This window comes from Pelophylax lessonae, assembly GCF_965119305.1.
Source record: "Pelophylax lessonae genome assembly, chromosome: 1".
In the NCBI taxonomy this organism is placed as follows: Eukaryota; Metazoa; Chordata; class Amphibia; order Anura; family Ranidae; genus Pelophylax; species Pelophylax lessonae.
Window position 1 is genome coordinate 622992308 of NC_138768.1, and position 18671 is coordinate 623010978.

The window sequence follows — 18671 nt, forward strand, 5'->3', positions numbered from 1 at the left end:
AGGTAGGCGTACACTTAGAGGGAAAGGACCCCTGGTGGACATCGGAAGGCTCTGCATGAAAAACAACACTCTTAAACATAAACAACAAAACACAGGACCATCACAAGTAAATCACAGATTTAAGGCACAGACAGGAAATAATCAGGTTAATGGCACAAATGAGGAACTAGAGTAAAAGGGGAGGGTCTGGAAGCAACCGAACAGGGTACAGATCTCAATCCATAAGATATAGGGTCATAACAGACATAGCCTACATCATCATTTACCCAGCTAGATTGCTAGCACAGAGATCCATAGAGTCACAGAGGAAGAGGATATAGAGAGTCAGAAAGTATAGGAACACATGATCAGCATTGGGCTTTAACCCATCAACAAGAGGGGATAACCCTGTCCGTGAAACCCATAGCTACACATATGGTACCTAAGGTATACAGATAATTTTAACTTGACCATACCACCTAAAACTACTCAGATACATAGTTTTACACCTTTGTCCCATAGAGGGGATTCTATCATATGTGGTAAATGGTGGATATAGAGGTAACCCCTAACCTAGTTGTTTCAAAATTGGAAATATGGTTGAGCATGACTAGATCAAAAGTAAATAAGTATAAAGGCGTCCCAGGCGCAGAAAGAGACTGATATAGAAAGAGTCCCTTATCAAATTTATCTTGTATATGCACAAACAGCGGACTGGCCGCAATAAACTAGCTGTGCGTGACCTCCTGAAAACAGAAAATCATTACTGTGTCAGGAAGATACGCAAACTCAGTTCCGTGTTGAGGCCCCTAGGGACCAGGGTGCCAAGCCTAAATATCCACGCCTTTTCCCTCTGTAGGAGAACTCGATCGAAGTCGCCACGTCTGGGGGGAAGGTCAAGGACAAAGAAGCCCTTGACCTTAAGGCCATTAGGGTTATTATCGTGTTTCTCCTGAAAGTGCTAGAGGGGTTTCTTCCTTGAGTTGTATGCTCTTTAAATGCTCGTTTATTCTTATTCGAAGCTGCCTCTTGGTTTTACCCACATATAGCTTTTTACAGGGACATTCGATAGAGTATAAAACTCTCGATGTCCCGCAATTTATAAAATGTCGGATGGAGAAAACTCTGGAATTACCTGAGTTGGTGAAGGTATTGGTTTTTTCAACAAATTTACATATGCCACAATGGCCACACGGGAACATGCCCTTAAGGGGAGGAAGATCTGTAAGCCATGTGTGTCTCACCTTCTTTTTAAATTCTGAATGGACCAAATGATCACTTAAATTGTTGGCTCTCTTAGCCACCATAAGGGGCCGTGGTCCAACGATTTCCCCTATTTTATTGGCCCTAAGTAGAACATGCCAGTGGTTTTCCAAGATGTGTTTTACATCTTGCCACTGGCCACCAAATTTAGTGATCAATCTGGGACAGTCAGTTGGTTTAGACTTTGCTATATGTGTTGGACTCAGAATATCCTGACGAGTGCGCTTGCCTGCTAACCTCTTAGCCCGCCTCAGTACTCTATGGGAGTAACTCCTTTCCCTGAATCTCATGTACAGCTCTGCAGCTTCCCGTTGGTACTCATTGGGGTCAGAGCAGTTCCTCTTGACCCGAATGAACTGCCCAACCGGGATGCCGCGTTTGAGCAATTCAGGGTGGTGACTGTCTGCCCGTAAAAGAGTATTAGCAGCAGTCTCCTCCTTTCTGAAGGTAGAGGTCGATAAACGACCCTGATCTATTTTAATCTTGAGATCCAGGAATTAAATTTGGGAAAGATCTGCCGTGTACGTTAACCGGATGTTTCTGGAGTTTATATTAAGATCAGAAATAAACTCCTCTAACTCGCACATGGAGCCTGTCCAGAGTACCAGTATGTCGTCAATGTACCTCAGCCATGTCTTAGCATGGCTGAGGTACATCAAAGAAGCATAGATGGTCTCTTCCTCCCACATAACAAGGTGGAGACACGCATAAGATGAGGCACCCATTGCAGTACTGTGTACTACAATATCTGCTCAGCCTCTGTTCTGTTTGACCCATGTATTTTGGTGCCATTTAAGGATTTCCATCTGCAAATTATGCCACATACCAGAGATTGATGCTGTGGAGCGACATAGACTTTTTCCTGATTCAAGTGGGAGCCAATATACATCTTGAAGTCTGCAGCATCCAGTGCCCTCTCCCCCCCCCCCCTCCCCTCCCCCTCCCTTCTGGAGCTTACACCACATTCCTGGATTCATTTCATACACTCCTCTGAGAGGTTTATTCTCATCAATACCACTGACTGTGACAAATTCCATAAGTGGGTCTCCAGCATTCGGGAGTGGGCCTTGGCCAAGAGTCTGGGGTTGGTGGGTCATCTTAGTGGCCTGTGTTTGGACTGGGTGGTGGGTGGAGCCTCCCCTTGGGGGTGTGACTTGCGTCCTCTCTGAGAGGCGGGACCCTTTTTGTTTGATTTTATCCAGTATCTTTGAGCTTAATGCACCTTGCAATTTGTCTTTATGCATTGCCTTTGCCATTTTATCTTGCTTCAATAAAGTACTTATCAATATTATCCACCGCATGCCCATGTTTGAGCCTTCTATGCAACTTCTGTTCTCTTGTTTTTCACAGGTTAAAGACTACCTTTGTGAATGTTGTGGTTGCGCAGGCTGCTACTGAATGGGTGAAGTTACTTAAAAGTACCTTGGAAACTGCACTGCTCCCCCCTGCGGTGCTGGAATTACTAGACCAGTTGGCTCAAGCTCTGGTATTGATGTGTGATACTTCCCTGGACTCAGCTCCGTTAGTGGCCAGGATGTCAGCAGTGGGGATTGCGATTAGGCGCTTGGTATGGCTGAAATGCTGGTCTGCTGACCAGGCCTCAAAAAAGGCTGTGGCTGATCTTTCGTTTACAGGGGAGAGGCTGTTTGGATCCTTTCTGGACTAATTGATCGAAGGTATCATGGGGGTAAGAGCACTAATCTGCCCCAGTCTTCTGAAGGTAAGATGCCACGTCCTAGGCGGGGGCCTTCCTTCAATACTCATGAACATCTTTTTCAAGCCTCCGTGTCGCAAGAGAAAGAGAAAAATCTTTCAGGTCTTCTGGGTGGTCCAAAGAAGCCATGGTCGAGAGACTAAGTCTGGAAAATTTGGGCCTGCTGACAAGTCCTCAGCTGCATTTAGGGGTGCCCTCACCCGGTTCTGGGATGGGGGGACATCTTTGTTTCTTTCAGGACCCTGGACTTCCTTGATTCAGGACAAGTAGTTTCACAAACTGATTCGATCAGGGTACAAGATCGAATTCCAGGCTCGTCCATTGCACAGGTTTTTCCCGTCCAATCTACAATTATCCACAGTCCGGTTACGGGACCTGCGTGGGGCAGTACAAGATTTGCTGTCGCAAGGAGTGATTGTACCGGTTCCATCTCAGGAACGGTTTCTAGGGTTTTATTCAAACCTATTCACGGTGCCCAGGAAGGAGGGCAAGGTGCGTCTCATTCTGGATCTCAGGGCTCTGTATCGCTTCATGCGAGTGCAGAGGTTTTGGATGGAATCCATCCGCACAGTAGTAGTAGCGTCTCTTTATCAGAGAGTTCTTAGCCTCCATAGATCTCAAGGACGCATATCTACGCATCCCTATTATTTACGTTGGACACCAGCGGTTTCTTTGCTTTGCAGTAGCAGATGAACATTATCAGTTTGGGGTGTTTACCCTTTGGTCTCTCCTCTGCTCCCAGAGTGTTTACCAAGGTCCTAGCTCCGGTATTGGCATTGTTATGCCAGCTGGGGAGTGTGGTACTATGGTACCTGGATGATTTCCTGTTGAGCGGACTCGCTCAGCCTTTTTGGGGGATTTGGAGATCATTGTCAGGACTCTACAAGAGTTTGGTTTGAACATCAATTTCAAGAAATCCGTGCTGACTCCTGTCCTGAGACTGGAGTATCTGGGCTTGACTCTGGATTCAGCCTTGGCAAAGGTCTTTCTCCCCCCGGACAAACTACAAAAGTTGCAGGGGGCGATTCGGTTGTTGCTGGACAACAATCTGTTCTCTCTGCGAGTTGCATGCGGACCTTGGGTCTGATGGTATCGCCCTTTGAGGCGGTCCCCTTTGACTCTTAACCGTGCCCAGGAAGGAAGGCAAGTTGCATCCCATCCTGGATCTCAAGGCCCTGAACCGCTTCATGCGGGAACAGAAGTTTCGGATGAAATCCATCCGCACGGTAGTGGCGTTGCTACACCAGGGAGATTTCTTAGCCTTCATAGATATCAAGGACGCATATCTACACATCCCTATTTACGCTGGACACCAGCGGTTTCTTTGCTCTGCGGTCACAGAGGAGCATTATCAATTTGTGGTGTTACCCTTTGGTCTCGCCTCAACTCCCAGAGTGTTTACCTAGGTCTTAGCACCGATTTTGGCATTGTGGCACCAGGGGGGGATTGCGGTACTGAGGTACCTTAAAGATCTCCTGTTGAGAGCGGACTCTCCTTCAGTCTTGTTGGGGGATCTGACGGTCATCTGTCAGAGCTCTGCAGGATTTCGGTTGGAACATCAATTTAAAAAAATCACCTGTCTTGAGACTGCATTATCTGGGCTTGACTCTGGATTCGGCCTTGGCAAAGGTCTTTCTCCCCCCCGGACAAACTACAAACGTTGCAGGGGGCGATTCGGTTGTTGCTGGACAACAATCTGTTCTCTCTGCGAATTGCATGCGGGCCTTGGGTCTGATGGTATCGCCCTTTGAGGCGGTCCTCTTTGCTCAGATCCACACAAGACCGTTGCGAACGGAGATTCTAGTCAAATGGAACAAGGATCCAAAGTCCTTGGATTCTATGATTCGGTTGAGCCACAACACGAAGTCTGCTCTGTTGTGGTGGATTCAGTCTACAGCTCTGTGCCTGAGCAAGTCCTTCCTTCCTTCCTTCTTTGGACTACTAGTCTGCAAGATTGCCCGGTTTGGATTCAATCAGACAACCCCACAGCGACTTGGTGGCCGAGATTCTGGCCTGGGTGGAAAAATGTATTCCAGCCCTCTTTGCTTGCTCTTGGTACGCAGACCTAGTAAAGTTGGTCGCCGATGTTCTTTGGAGACTTCCTCTCAGGGAAGATCTGCTGTCTCAAGGTCCAATCTTCCATCCTGCTTTACAGTCGCTGGCTTTAACGGCATGGCTGTTGAAAGCCAGGTGCTGAGAGATGGAGGTCTTTCTGATTCTGTGATTCCTACTCTATTAATGGCTAGGAAGTCGACTACTAGGAAGATATCATCGTACGTGGAAATCATATATTTTATTGTGTGAATCACTGAAGGTGCACCCTCGCTTGTTTTCGATTATCTAGGGTTTTGGTTTTTCTGCAGAAAGGTGTTTGAACAGCAGTTGGCTTTGGGCACAATTGAAGGCCACGTCTCAGTTTTGGCTATATATTTTCAACGCCCATTAGCTACGCATGCATTGATTCGTACTTTCATCCAGGGAGTGCGCAAATATGGCTCCTCCAAGACTATCTTCACTTGCTTCATGGGATCTCAATCTGGTATTATCTCATCTTCAAGAGCCTCCTTTTGAAAAAATGTGGGAGATTTCTCTGCCTTTGTCTCAGAAGGTTGCCTTCTTGGTGGCTATCACTTCTGCTCGCAGAGTATCTGAATTGGCGGCGTTGTCCTGCTGCTCACCTTATCTGGTGTTGCACAGAGATAAAGTGGTACTTTGTCCTAATCGGTGGTTTCTGATTTTCATTTGAATGAAGGCATTGTGTTGTATTCACTCTGACCTAAGCCCACACATCCTAAGGAATATGCTTTGCGTTCTTTGGATGTAGTTCGGGTGATCAAGGCTTATTTGGAGGCAACAGAATCTTTTCGGAAATCAGACTTTGTCCTTTCTGATGGACCTCGTAAGGGATTGGCTGCGTCTGCTGCAACCATTTCCAGATGGATCAGGCAGACGGTGGTACGGACTTATTCACTGAAGGGTCAGGTTCCTCTCCTGGTGAAGGCGCATTCTACGAGAGCGCGGAGTGCCTCTTGGGCTTTTCGCCATCAGGTGTCTGTGCTGCAAGTGCGCAAGGCGGCAAGTTGGTCGTGCCTGCATGCGTTTACAAAATTCTCCAAAGTATATGAGTGGGCATCCGCGGATACTTCTTTTGGCCGCAAGGTTTTGCAGGCTGCAGTTTGAAAGAGAACTCCTCCCTTTTTTCTTTTTTTAGTTTCTCTTTGAGGGTGTAATTTTTGTTCCGGGAGAGCTCCAGTTGTTCCTGGTTGTTCCTGGTTGAGCTCCAGATTACTTGATTGGCTACGTTTAGCCATTGGGGGACTTAACGTTAGGTTTTTGTGTTGTCTTCCCACCCCTCATAAATATACTGCTTTGGGACATCCCTACTAGTAATGGAGATGGAGCTGCGTCTGTCGGTGAATGATAGAGAAAACTGGATCTTTGTAAGAAATTACCGTAAAATCCTTTTCTCAGAAATAGAGGGGTGGGTGCTGCTTCTGTCGAACTTCAGAGTGTATGGATTTTTTTCTCTAGCAAACCGTGCATGCAAATAAACTGATTAATGATAGCAGAGTGTGAGGGGTTATGCTTGCAGGGACAGCCCCCATAGGTGTGGTTAAGCTTTTTGACTGCCTAAGGCCTATTCCTGATGGGAGGAGCATAACCCTACTAGTAATGAAGATGGAGCCTCGTTTGTCGATTAACTTTAGAGAAAAGGATTTTACGGTAAGTTCTTACAAAAATCCATTTTTTTTTAGCCCCAGCGATTCCCTACAAAGTAAAAGTAATCCTAGCGGCTAACAAGCCACTGGATTGCTTTTACAGGGGGCAGAAGGAGGTGCCACCGCCTTTACTGGTCTCTCCTGTGCAATCCACGAGCCCAGTAAGGATGCAGCTGGCGCCATTCGGCTCTGGGCACACAGTGAGAGGAACAGATGTTTTTGCTCCCACTGTGTAATGTCAGAAACCGGAAGTGACAAGGATTTTGTCATTTCTGGTTCTTTGTTTACCTGCCCGTTAGTGTAGTTGAGCAGCAGATCAGACAGATCTGTGTCTGATTGATTGGCTGCATTGGAAGGCAGCAGGAGAAATCTGGGGTTAATAGACCCCAGATCTCTCCATTAAAAGGACCTGTCAGGGCCCATGCTATTACGAGGGATATTGTTCATCCCTTGTAATAAAAAAAAATTGATCAAAAAAAAAAAAATTGCACGTGTAAACTGCTGTACTGAGAAAAAATAGAAAATGTGAGTTTCTGGCTGCAATGCTAATCCAATAGCTTCTAATACATAATGCAGATTTAGGAGTGATTTAACTGAAAAGGTACTAATGTTAGAGGCAGCCAGGGGATTAATACGATGCGTGTCTAAAAAGATTGGTGAATGGTATCAGAAAACTAAACTGAAGATACAAACAAATTACCTTTATTGGCCTAAATAATCGCCATCCTTCACAACACACTTTTGGCAATGTTCATAAAGCTTTTGCAAACTGTTAGCAAATGCCTCTTTTGGAATCAGAACTGCTGTCACAAATTTTTGGATTGCCGCCATGTGCGCAAAATGTGCATCTCGTGAAGCTCTGTAGGCGGGAAACGTTTTTTTTTTTTTGGTCGACCGGAAACACCATTCTTTTGATTGCCGCTTGGATTCTGGATCGAACTGGTAGCACCAGGTCTCATCCCCAGTGATGATTCACAGAAAGGATGGATCCTGGTCGCACATGGTAATTAAATCTCCATCTGTTTTGCTTTCTGTTCGTCTGTCAGCTTGTGCAGCACAAACCAGGAACAGATTGGCTGCTTACCCAAATCTTCACAGACGATGGTGCACACCGTGTCCTTGCTAATGCCCAATTCCTCCGCTATCAATCGTTGAGTCAGTTGCTGATCTCATGCCAGCACTTGTTGCACTCGCTTGATCATGTCTGGGGTTCTGCTTGTCGACTGTGGATCTGAACATGGCTCATCCTCAGTCGTTTCCTTCCAGTCGCGAAAGTGTTTGAACCAGTTGTAAGCACATTTCTCTCTTCGCCTTCCAGGACGGCCCAACATGAGAGATGATAGGCTCCTCCCTACCTGAAACACAATCAATTTTCAATTGTTAAAAGGCCCCACCCTTCCCTTGCCCCTCAGTTTAGATTGTGTTTCGTCCTACAGTGAAACGTTTGTTGTTTTCACTGACCTGATGACTTGGAAGTCTGACGGTCCCCCTGTGAGCCAGGTTCAGTAAATTGCCGTTGAGAGCTGAACTCTACCTGCCGCCTCCTCAGGCTTCTCACAGGTCGCCCCTATGTATACAAGCCGACGGTTACCTGGGGTGCCCCTCTAGGCTTGTCTCCGGCGCCAGCAGCTCTCCTCCACAGAAGGCTTTTTTGAAAAGCCCGCCAATCGGGCGCCTCAAGCCTCATCTTGGAACCGGAACTTCCGGCGCGACGTCAGGACGTAGCTGCACAGCGATGCGGAAGAAGAAAAGTGTGGAGGAGACGCCGGACCCGCTTACTAGCGGGAAAGCAGACTCCCAGGCTACAGGAGCCCGGACAGCTGCTGGGGAAATGAAGCCCTCTACAACTCACCTTCCGGTAAAGGAGGATGGGAGGCCGGTCCAGGTGTCGGCAGCCAAACCCAGGTCGGAACCGGGTAAGTGCTGGAACATATCCTTGCATGTTATTTAAAGACTGCTGGTGCTGACAAAAATATGCCTGGAAAAGTCCAGTTTTCCCTTAACCTTAGTGGGACTTACTTCGTGTCCTTTCTATGGTCCATGTATGTAAATATGGAAGAGTGATACCTGGTTATTTTTGTTTGTATGCTGTCTTCCAGAGTGCCAGAGCGGTTCGCAAGAGACCTCTACTACCACCCCAGCACTATAAGCAGGGTCTGTTACCTCTAAGAAGTGTGGTAATTGTGGGGATAGATTATCCAGTTCCCACTCCAAGCCCTTCTGCTATAAGTGTATCTATAAATTAGCGGGTAAAGAGACTTCGAGTCTAATGAAAGACTTCTTGACAGGAAGAAATGCTGACTACGATTCAGTCAGTACATTCTTCATTAGGAACCCCCCCAACCTTAGAGCCCAGTGAACCTGCATTAGTGGAGGGTACTTCCTCTCAGGAAAGCTCACTGTCCAGGGCTGGACCTTCCGGGTTCTTACCCATATCCCAAAACCTCCCCTCAACACAGCCTAGAGAGGAAAGAGTAGAGGTAAACCGCTCGGACTCCCAAACCAGTTCAGATGGTGAAGGAGACAGGGACTCGGAGGAACCAGATGAAATAGAACCAACTAGGAATTTATTTGGTTTGAAAAATATGCAGGGACTCCTTCAGGCCATTTATGCCTCTGAAGAGATACCTGAGATTCCAAAAGAAACCGCAGCCCAGGAAAGACTCTATAAAGGTCTAGGAAAGAGTCCCTCTAGAGTTTTACCTATCCACCAATCCCTAAAGGGTTTAATCCTTCAGCAGTGGCAGCTGCCAGAAAATAGGCTGGCCAAGTCAGGATCCTGGTAAAGGAGATTTCCATTTAAGGAAGAAGAAATAGAAAGATTTCTAAAAAGTCCTAAATTAGATGCCCCTCTGTCTCAGGTGACAAAAAGGTCAGACCTCTCCTTCGTTGATACAGGCAGCATAAAGGATGTTATGAACTGTAAGGCAGAGTCCTTACTGAGGAAGGCCTGGGATGCCAATGCTGCTGCAATGGCCCCAGCATTAGCTACTTCCTGTGTGGCAAGGAACGCTTTCTTTTGGGCAGACAGACTGAACAAACAGTTGCCTCAGCTCAAAGCCCAAGACCTACAGGATTCCCTGTCAGTAATAAGTAAGGGAGTTGCCTACCTGGCAGATGCGGCAGTTGAATCTGTTGTAGCCTCCGCCAAGGCTGGGGCTCTCCTGAATTCCGCCAGAAGAGCCATCTGGCTGAAAGAATGGGATGGTGACTTCACCTCAAATACAAAAGGGGAGGAATAAATGGACTTTGAAGGCACCGTAATAAAAAAACACAACACTTTTTTTTGGATAGGTATTAAAACCACAAAAGTATGTATCGACCGATCAACATGGGCAATTTCATTGATCAGAGGATACAAATGATAGGTGAAATGGGGAGGACCTCACCACCTAGAGCATACAATGCAACAAACAATACAAGATTGCATTTGAATGATATACAAAGGAGAAGTAGGGCGCTATACGCTGCACACAGGCCGCACCACGGTGCAGGCAACGCAGAGCGTCCTGTACAATAATAACAGCTTCCAAAAGGAAATAAACCAATATATCCAATTGCTCTACATGTTTCGCCTGGTGTTCAGACTTCATCCGGAGCGGTTTGGAATATAGATTCCATAGGAAGATGTTGCTGGAGCCGACCAATAGGCACCAGAAGAATAATAAACCAATCTTGTAATTAGTAATCATGGTGGTCATTCCCCATCCGGGGGTCACTGATCTGTATCCTTGAGGAGCATCTGGAGGACGCGCTGCATGCTTTTTCGTTTTGGAGGAACTGCCTGCTATTTTACTCTATGCCCTATGTCCGGCTATGTATGGGACAGGCATACTCTATATTGTGATTACCCGATTCCCTCTTAATCTGGCCATAAGCAGTGCGTGCTCCTCCAGCTACCTCAACAGGTCACCCCTCGTGATTACTAATTACAAGATTGGTTTATTATTCTTCTGGTGCCTATTGGTCGGCTCCAGCAACATCTTCCTATGGAATCTATATTCCAAACCGCTCCGGATGAAGTCTGAACACCAGGCGAAACATGTAGAGCAATTGGATATATTGGTTTATTTCCTTTTGGAAGCTGTTATTATTGTACAGGACGCTCTGCGTTGCCTGCACCGTGGTGCGGCCTGTGTGCAGCGTATAGCGCCCTACTTCTCCTTTGTATATCATTCAAATGCAATCTTGTATTGTTTGTTGCATTGTATGCTCTAGGTGGTGAGGTCCTCCCCATTTCACCTATCATTTGTATCCTCTGATCAATGAAATTGCCCATGTTGATCGGTCGATACATACTTTTGTGGTTTTAATACCTATCCAAAATAAAGTGTTGTGTTTTTTTATTACGGTGCCTTCAAAGTCCATTTATTCCTCCCCTTTTGTATTTCTGACATTCAGGACGTGGCACATGTTTTTTATTTTATTACGCCCCTGTCTTTTGCTGCACCAGGGATAGGCGTAGATATTCTATTTAGTTACGACTTCACCTCAAAGACAAAACTCTGTGGACTGCCTTTTGAAGGGTCCTTACTCTTTGGGTCTGGTTTAGATGATGTTCTAACCAGGTCCTCGGAAAAAGGGAAAAAATTCCCTACAAAACCCAAAAAAGAGGGAGGTAGAAAAAATTTTCGTGGCCCCCGGGAACAAAGACAACAGAGAAACAAAAGAGCCGGCAAAAAGATGGGGGGTCGGAAAGGGAAGACAAACAGTTTGCTCTTCCCTTCCTCCTCGGGCGCAAGGGATAACAAATGACGCCAAGGTCAAAGTGGGGGGCAGACTCCCTCTATTCCTATCCCAGTGGGAAAAGATTTCAGTCTCCCCTTATATTCATTCCCTCATAAAAAAAGGGTATCGCCTACAATTTGCCTCAATACCCCCTGTAACAATAACCCTTACCCATCTCCCCAAAAAAAAAAAAATCAGAAAAAGGAGGCCCTACTACAAGGAATTCAAAAACTGGCAGAACAGTTGGTGATAATTCTGGTCCCACAAGATCAATTCTTCCAAGGGTTTTACTCCCATGTGTTTGTGGTCCCAAAACCCTCAGGGAAGCATTGCCTTATAATAAATTAAAAAAAACATGAACAAGTTTTTACTTTACAAAAAGTTTTCAATGGAAACCATCTATTCAGTGCGAAATAATCTACTGAAAGATGTTTTCATGACTACGCTAGACCTCAGAGATGCATATCTACATGTTCCTATTCATCAGGAACATCAGCCCTTCCGGAGATTTGCCATAGTTTCAAAAGAGGGGACGATTTGATTTCAGTTCAGAGCACTTCCTTTTCGACTGGCGGCCAGCCCAAGAATTTTCAAAAAAACCTTGGCAGAGGCAGTAGCCCATCTACACCTTCAAGGGATAGCACTGATCCCATATCTGGACAACCTACTGATTTTCGGCAAATCAGCAGTTCAGGTGAATTTGGACACCTAACAGGTGATAAGTTCCCTACAAAAATTAGGATGGCTAATAATCCTGAAGAAATCGTCCCTGGAACCAACCCAGATACAGACCTTCCTGGGTTTCCAGGTGGACTCAAGGTCTTAGAGACTTTCTACCTATAGAGAAGGGGGAGAAAATAGTCTCTTCAGTAATAGCCCTCAATGATACTCCCTCCTGTTCCAGGAGAGAGATCCTAAGAGTCCTGGGACTTATGTCTGCCAGCATTCCAGCTGTTGTTTGGGCACAACTCCACGCGAGAGAGCTTCTATTCTTCTATCTGTCCTCTTGGGACAAGAAGATAGAATCCCTAGACGAGTCAGTCAGTCTCACTCATCAGGTTCAGGTATCCCTGGAGTGGTGGACAAACCCAAACAATTTGGGAGAAGGCAGACCCTGGGGTCAGTGGAACCCTATAAAGGTTACCACAGATGCTAGCACGAAAGGTTGGGGAGCTCACCTGGAGGGAGCTCAAGCTCAAGGGGTCTGGGACAAAAAAACAGCACAGGCCTCGTCCAACTTCAGGGAGTTGAAGGCAGTGGGGGAAGCCCTAAAAGCGTTCGAAAATTCCATCTTAAACAGAGAAGTTCTGGTCCTGTCAGACAATACCACAACTGTCGTGTATCTAAATCGACAAGGAGGGACCAGGTCAAGGCCCCTCTTAGCACTGACCAAAGAAATCCTGGGGTGGGCAGAAGCAAGGATAATCTCCCTTGTGGCCATTTACATCAAGGGAGAGAACAACACGCAAGCAGATTTCCTCAGTCGCCACCTCATAAAGGAAGGATAATGGGAGCTAAATCCCAAAACCTTCCATTTAGTGATACAAAAGTTTGGATATCCGGAGATAGACCTGTTTGCCTCCGCTCAGAACAGGAAGGTAGAGAGGTTCTTCTCCCTTACACGGACCAGGGGGATGGCAGGGTTGGACGCATTAGCCCAGCCCTGGCAGTTCAACCTGGCCTATGCCACCCTGACCCTAATTCATAGAGTCCTTAAATTGAAAATTAAACTGAAATTTAGTCAGTCTCAACTTGCAACTGATCCGAATTGCCCCTTGGTGGCCAAAAAGACCTTGGTTTGCAACCTTGAAAACCATGAAAGTAGCCTCCCTATGGCAACTCCCAATCTCCCCAGACCTACTGTCTCAGGGACCGGTTCTGTGTCCAGACCCAGGATTCTTCCATCTGACAGCTTGGTTACTGAGCGCTAACTCTTAATTTCAAAGGGCTGCTCAGAAAGAGTAGTGGATACACTCTTGCTGAGCAGGAAGCTAGTTACTAGAAATATTTATAAAAACATTTGGAAAAAGTTTTGTACCTGGTGTAGGCAAAAGGATCTTGCCTCCACCTCTATTTCTACGATCTTAGAATTCTTGCAAGATGGAGTAGATAAGGGTGTGGCTGTTAACACCCTTAGGGTTCAAATAGCAGGTCTTTCGGTATTTTTGGACACTAGGCTGGCAAAAGAGCCGTTAATCAAAAGATTTTTGTTGGCTAGACATAGGAGTAACCCTATTATAAAAGACAGGTTCCCCCCCTGGGACCTGACCAGGGTCCTAGATGCATTATCTAAGGACCCTTTCGAACCCTTAAAGGAAATCTCCCTTAAGTTTCTGTCGTTAAAATTGGCCTTCCTGTTGGCCATTACAACAGCAAGAAGAATAGGAGACCTACAAGCTCTTTCCATAAAAGAACCTTTCATGGTGATTTTCCCAGACAGGATTGTCCTCAAGCCAGATCCCCTGTATTTGCCAAAGGTAGCTTCCTCTTTCCACAGGACACAGGAAATAAATCTACCATCCTTGACAACCCAAAAAATAGGAAGGAAAGAAAATTTCACTGTATTGATGTGAGAAGATCTCTTCTCACTTATTTAGAGAGGACAAAAAACTTTAGGAGATCAAACCACCTTTAGTCCTCTATTCTGGGCCCAGAAAAGGACTGCAGGCCTCCAAGCCTTCAGTATCTAGGTGGATTAGACAAGCAATTGCCACCTCTTACGAGGTATCAGGTGTTCCTGCTCCAACTAAGCTTAAAGCACACTCAACAAGAGCCCTAGCTACAGTGGGTACGGAAAGTATTCAGACCCCCTTAAATTTTTCACTCTTTGTTATATTGCAGCCATTTGCTAAAATCATTTAAGTTCATTCTTCTTCCTCATGAATGTACACATAGCACCCCATACTGACAGAAAAACACAGAATTGTTGACATTGTTGCAGATTTATTAAAAAAGAAAAACTGAAATATCACATGGTCCTAAGTATTCAGACCCTTTGCTGTGACACTCATATATTTAACTCAGGTGATTTCCATTTCTTCTGATCATCCTTGAGATGGTTCTACACCTTCATTTGAGTCCAGCTGTGTTTGATTATACTGATTGGACTTGATTAGGAAAGCCACACACCTGTCTATATAAGACCTTCCAGATCACAATGCATGTCAGAGCAAATGCGAATCATGAGGTCAAAGGAACTGCCTGAAGAGCTCAGAGACAGAATTGTGGCAAGGCACAGATCTGGCCAAGGTTACAAAAAGATTTCTGCTGCACTTAAGGTTCCTAAGAGCATAGTGGCCTCAATAATCCTCAAATGGAAGACGTTTGGGACGTCCAGAACCCTTCCTAGAGCTGGCCGTCCGGCCAAACTGAGCTATCGGGGGAGAAGAGCCTTGGTGAGAGAGGTAAAGAAGAACCCAAAGATCACTGTGGCTGAGCTCCAGAGATGCAGTCAGGAGATGGGAGAAAGTTGTAGAAAGTCAACCATCACTGCAGCCCTCCACCAGTCAGAGCTTTATGGCAGAGTGGCCCGACGGAAGCCTCTCCTCAGTCTAAGACACATGAAAGCCCGCATGGAGTTTGCTAAAAAACACCTGAAGGACTCCAAGATGGTGAGAAATAAGATTCTCTGGTCTGATGAGACCAAAATAGAACTTTTTGGCCTTAATTCTAAGCTGTATGTGTGGAGAAAACCAGGCACTGCTCATCACCTGTCCTGTACAGTCCCAACAGTGAAGCATGGTGGTGGCAGCATCATGCTGTGGGGGTGTTTTTCAGCTGCAAGGACAGGACGACTGGTTGCAACCGAGGGAAAGAGGAATGCGGCCAAGTACAGGGATATCCTGGACAAAAACCTTCTCCAGAGTGCTCTGGACCTCAGACTGGGCCGAAGGTTTACCTTCCAACAAGACAATGACCCTAAGCACACAGCTAAAATAACGAAGGAGTGGCTTCACAACAACTCTGTGACTGTTCTTGAATGGCCCAGCCAGAGCCCTGACTTAAACCCAATTGAGCATCTCTGGAGAGACCTAAAAATGGCTGTCCACCAACGTTTACCATCCAACCTGACAGAACTGGAGAGGATCTGCAAGGAGGAATGGCAGAGGATCCCCAAATCCAGGTGTGAAAGACTTGTTGCATCTTTCCCAAAAAGACTCCTGGCTGTATTAGATCAAAAGGGGGCTTCTATTACTGAGCAAAGGGTCTGAATACTTAGGACCATGTGATATTTCAGTTTTTCTTTTTTAATAAATCTGCAACAATGTCAACAATTCTGTGTTTTTCTGTCAGTATGGGGTGCTATGTGTACATTCATGAAGAAGAAGAATGAACTTAAATGATTTTAGCAAATGGCTGCAATATAACAAAGAGTGAAAAATTTAAGGGGGTCTGAATACTTTCCGTACCCACTGTACATCCTGGGCCGACAAGGCTGGAGCATCCTGGGAACAGATCCGAAGTGCAGCCACCTGGTCCAGTCACGACACCTTCCTGAAGCACTACCGTGTAGAAGTACTGTCTCAACAAGATCTAGCCTTTGGCCGAAAGGTCTTACAGGCAGTGGTCCCACCCTAAGGTAGGCCTATGGGTAATCTATTATCCTCTCATGTTGGGCCGTCCTGGAAGGCGAAGAGAGAAAACTTACCGTTTATTTAACCAGTAACGGTATTTCTACGAGCCTTCCAGGACGGCCGGCCTATTCCCGCCCTGTTAAAAGGGTAGGGTAACTATGTATATAACATAGGTGGTAAGTACCTATAGAATTATGAGAACACTTCCCTTGGAAATGGTTGTGGAAGATACTTTTTTACAACTGAGGGGCAAGGGAAGGGTGGGGCCTTTTAACAATTGTAAATTGATTGTGTTTCCGGTAGGTAGGAGCCTATCATCTCTCATGTTGGGCCGTCCTGGAAGGCTCGTAGAAATACCGTTACCGGTTTATTAACGGTAAGTTTTTCTGCTCATGGGTTCCATCCCGGACACTTGCACCAACATTTCATGCATCTCCATTTGTGTTTTCCCCAATTTATAGAAGAACTTGATGTTCACTTATTGCTCCATTGCACTGTGACCCTGCCTCTCACACTGCCTTCATTCGACCCTGACGGTCGCGTGTACGCTGCTCTAGGTGGCGCTTCTCGACATGTCTCTGGAAAGGCATGTGCATGTGTGCGCACCTGGCCCATGTCGCCGATGTGATATCGGACCATTCACTAAATTTTTTAGACGCACTATAGATTACCAATGGTAGACCCTGTATTTTTGCTTTAAGTACAAGTTTCCTATGAGGTAATTAAATGTAAGTGCTGTCTCACTGGATACGGAGTGATAGGATTGTGATTGGGTTGGATTGGATTGTTTTGGAAGGTCCTCATATTGTATAGTAATGGTAAATCTAAAGTTGAAGGTACAGAGATTGTATGGTTAGATTGTAATGTATATAGTAAGCCTTACAGTGATCCCCACTGTAAATAATGGCCATTGACGCCTTTACAAGAATGTTTGGGGGAGCTCAGAGTTTGCACAAGGAGTAACACTGGCACAAGATGATGGAGTTCTGTTGTTGTGATGTCATTTCCTTTATTTGGTATATACTTGAATATAACAGAGTGAATGGTAGATGCTAAGTCCTAGCTTTAAGTTTAGACTGCTTAGAATCACACTTTTACTTGTTCTGATATCAATTTTTTTGTTTTTGTTTTCAGGCTGGCTTACAGTGGGACCTACTCTTACCAACAGCAACTTCAATCCTGAGACTTATGCCTCTAATTTCAATACCCCTAATTCAACACTCACAGGTTGCACAGAGGAGATAGAGAGGCTTCGCCCCAAAACACCCCCACTTAAATCGGACCGTGGCTTTGGCACATCCAACTTTGGCAATTCCAGAGGTGGTAATCGGGGTGGACCGTCTGCGGGAAGAGGAGAAAGAGGTAGAGAAAGAAACAGAGGAAGTTTCCGTGGTGACAGAGGAGGTTTTAGAGGACGTGGAGGACCACATAGAGGGGGATTCGCCCCACGCTGATCTCAAGAAAGCGCATTTACCTTTTTTTTTTGTTTCTTTATGTGGTCAAAAGAATTGTCCTTTTTTAAAAAAAAAAGTGATGTAGCTTTTGAAAATAGATTGATAAACTGTAAATCTGAAAGCTTCTTAATAATAAAATTTTTTTTAACAAAATCTATAATTCTTTAGCTTTTTACATGGTCTGAAAAACCAGAAAACAGATCACTTCAGAACTCTTTAAAGTTATGTAAAGGTATCAAGTAAGATTGAATGATCTTATTTAGAATTAAATGACCAAAGATGTGGTGTGAGGACCTATCTGAACTACCCATTAAATTTATATCCAAGCCTATGCCTAGTCAGGAGTAAGGACCTAGTTTCCTGCTGGGATTTTGGTCTTAGCATGTTTTTTATGTAAAAAGACCTTTTTGTCTAAATTCTTTTTTTTTTTTTTTTTTTTTTTTTTTTTCTTTTTAAGTTATGTTCGTGAGAGAACTACAATCAACAGCCGAACTGGGCTGGGTATTCTAGATCTTTGGTCTCCCAGTCTGGCCAGTGAGCGTGTGCAGGTCACAGCGCCTCGCTAGGGCTCGCCACGACATAGCTCCACTGGACGGAGGCTGGCCCGCGAGTGAAACACCTTGCTGGGACGCACATGACCTGGTTTGGCTTGAGTCGCAGCATACCCCTTGGCCAACAGCACCCAAACCCCGGGTGGAGAGGTGGTCTGTCTGGTGTGGCGCCCACTTGAATATTGTTGGTATGGTGAATAGTGTTCCCCCATATCTCTGGCGGTCTCGGGGTGGATATGGGCCCCTTCTGGGATGGTCGGACTCTCAGATTGTCTCCCATTCCCCATGGCCCCCCATATCTGGGGGGTCCCTAGGGGCCATCCTCCCCACTATTTCATAGGTGGTTCTGTCCTTGGGTATGGTGCTGGGGCTGTAGCAGGCGATAGGGGCCCTTGAGGGGGCACGCAGATGCAGGGATCTGCGGGGGGGGGGAGTTGCTCCTGGCGGGGGTCCCTACCAGGGCCCCCCTATATTGGATAGATTGCTGGACCCCTCAGGGGATCCTGTAGACCACATGGCGTGCCACCATTTTCTTGTAGATCAGCTGTACAAGGCTCGGCAGCTATTTTTTGTAGTTTCCCATTAAAATGCATTGGGTGGCCATTTTGTTGTGGGAGACCCTGAGGGATCTGCGTCATCGCACTCTTGATGGCGAGGATTGTAATGTCATCATCTGCAGCCGCGTGGGA

At 45.9% G+C, this 18671-nt stretch overlaps 1 protein-coding gene across 1 annotated transcript in view; it reads left to right on the top strand.

The window, feature by feature from the left end:
* The window catches only part of METTL14 (methyltransferase 14, N6-adenosine-methyltransferase non-catalytic subunit), a 68831-nt gene extending 51337 nt beyond the window's left edge, over positions 1–17494 (top strand). Inside the window, exon 11 of the mRNA XM_082272852.1 lies at positions 17112–17494. Within this exon, the coding sequence (XP_082128978.1) occupies positions 17112–17431 (320 nt within the window). The 3' untranslated portion in view covers positions 17432–17494. The remainder of the gene's footprint in view (positions 1–17111) is intronic.
* The last annotated feature ends 1177 nt before the right edge of the window (positions 17495–18671 follow it).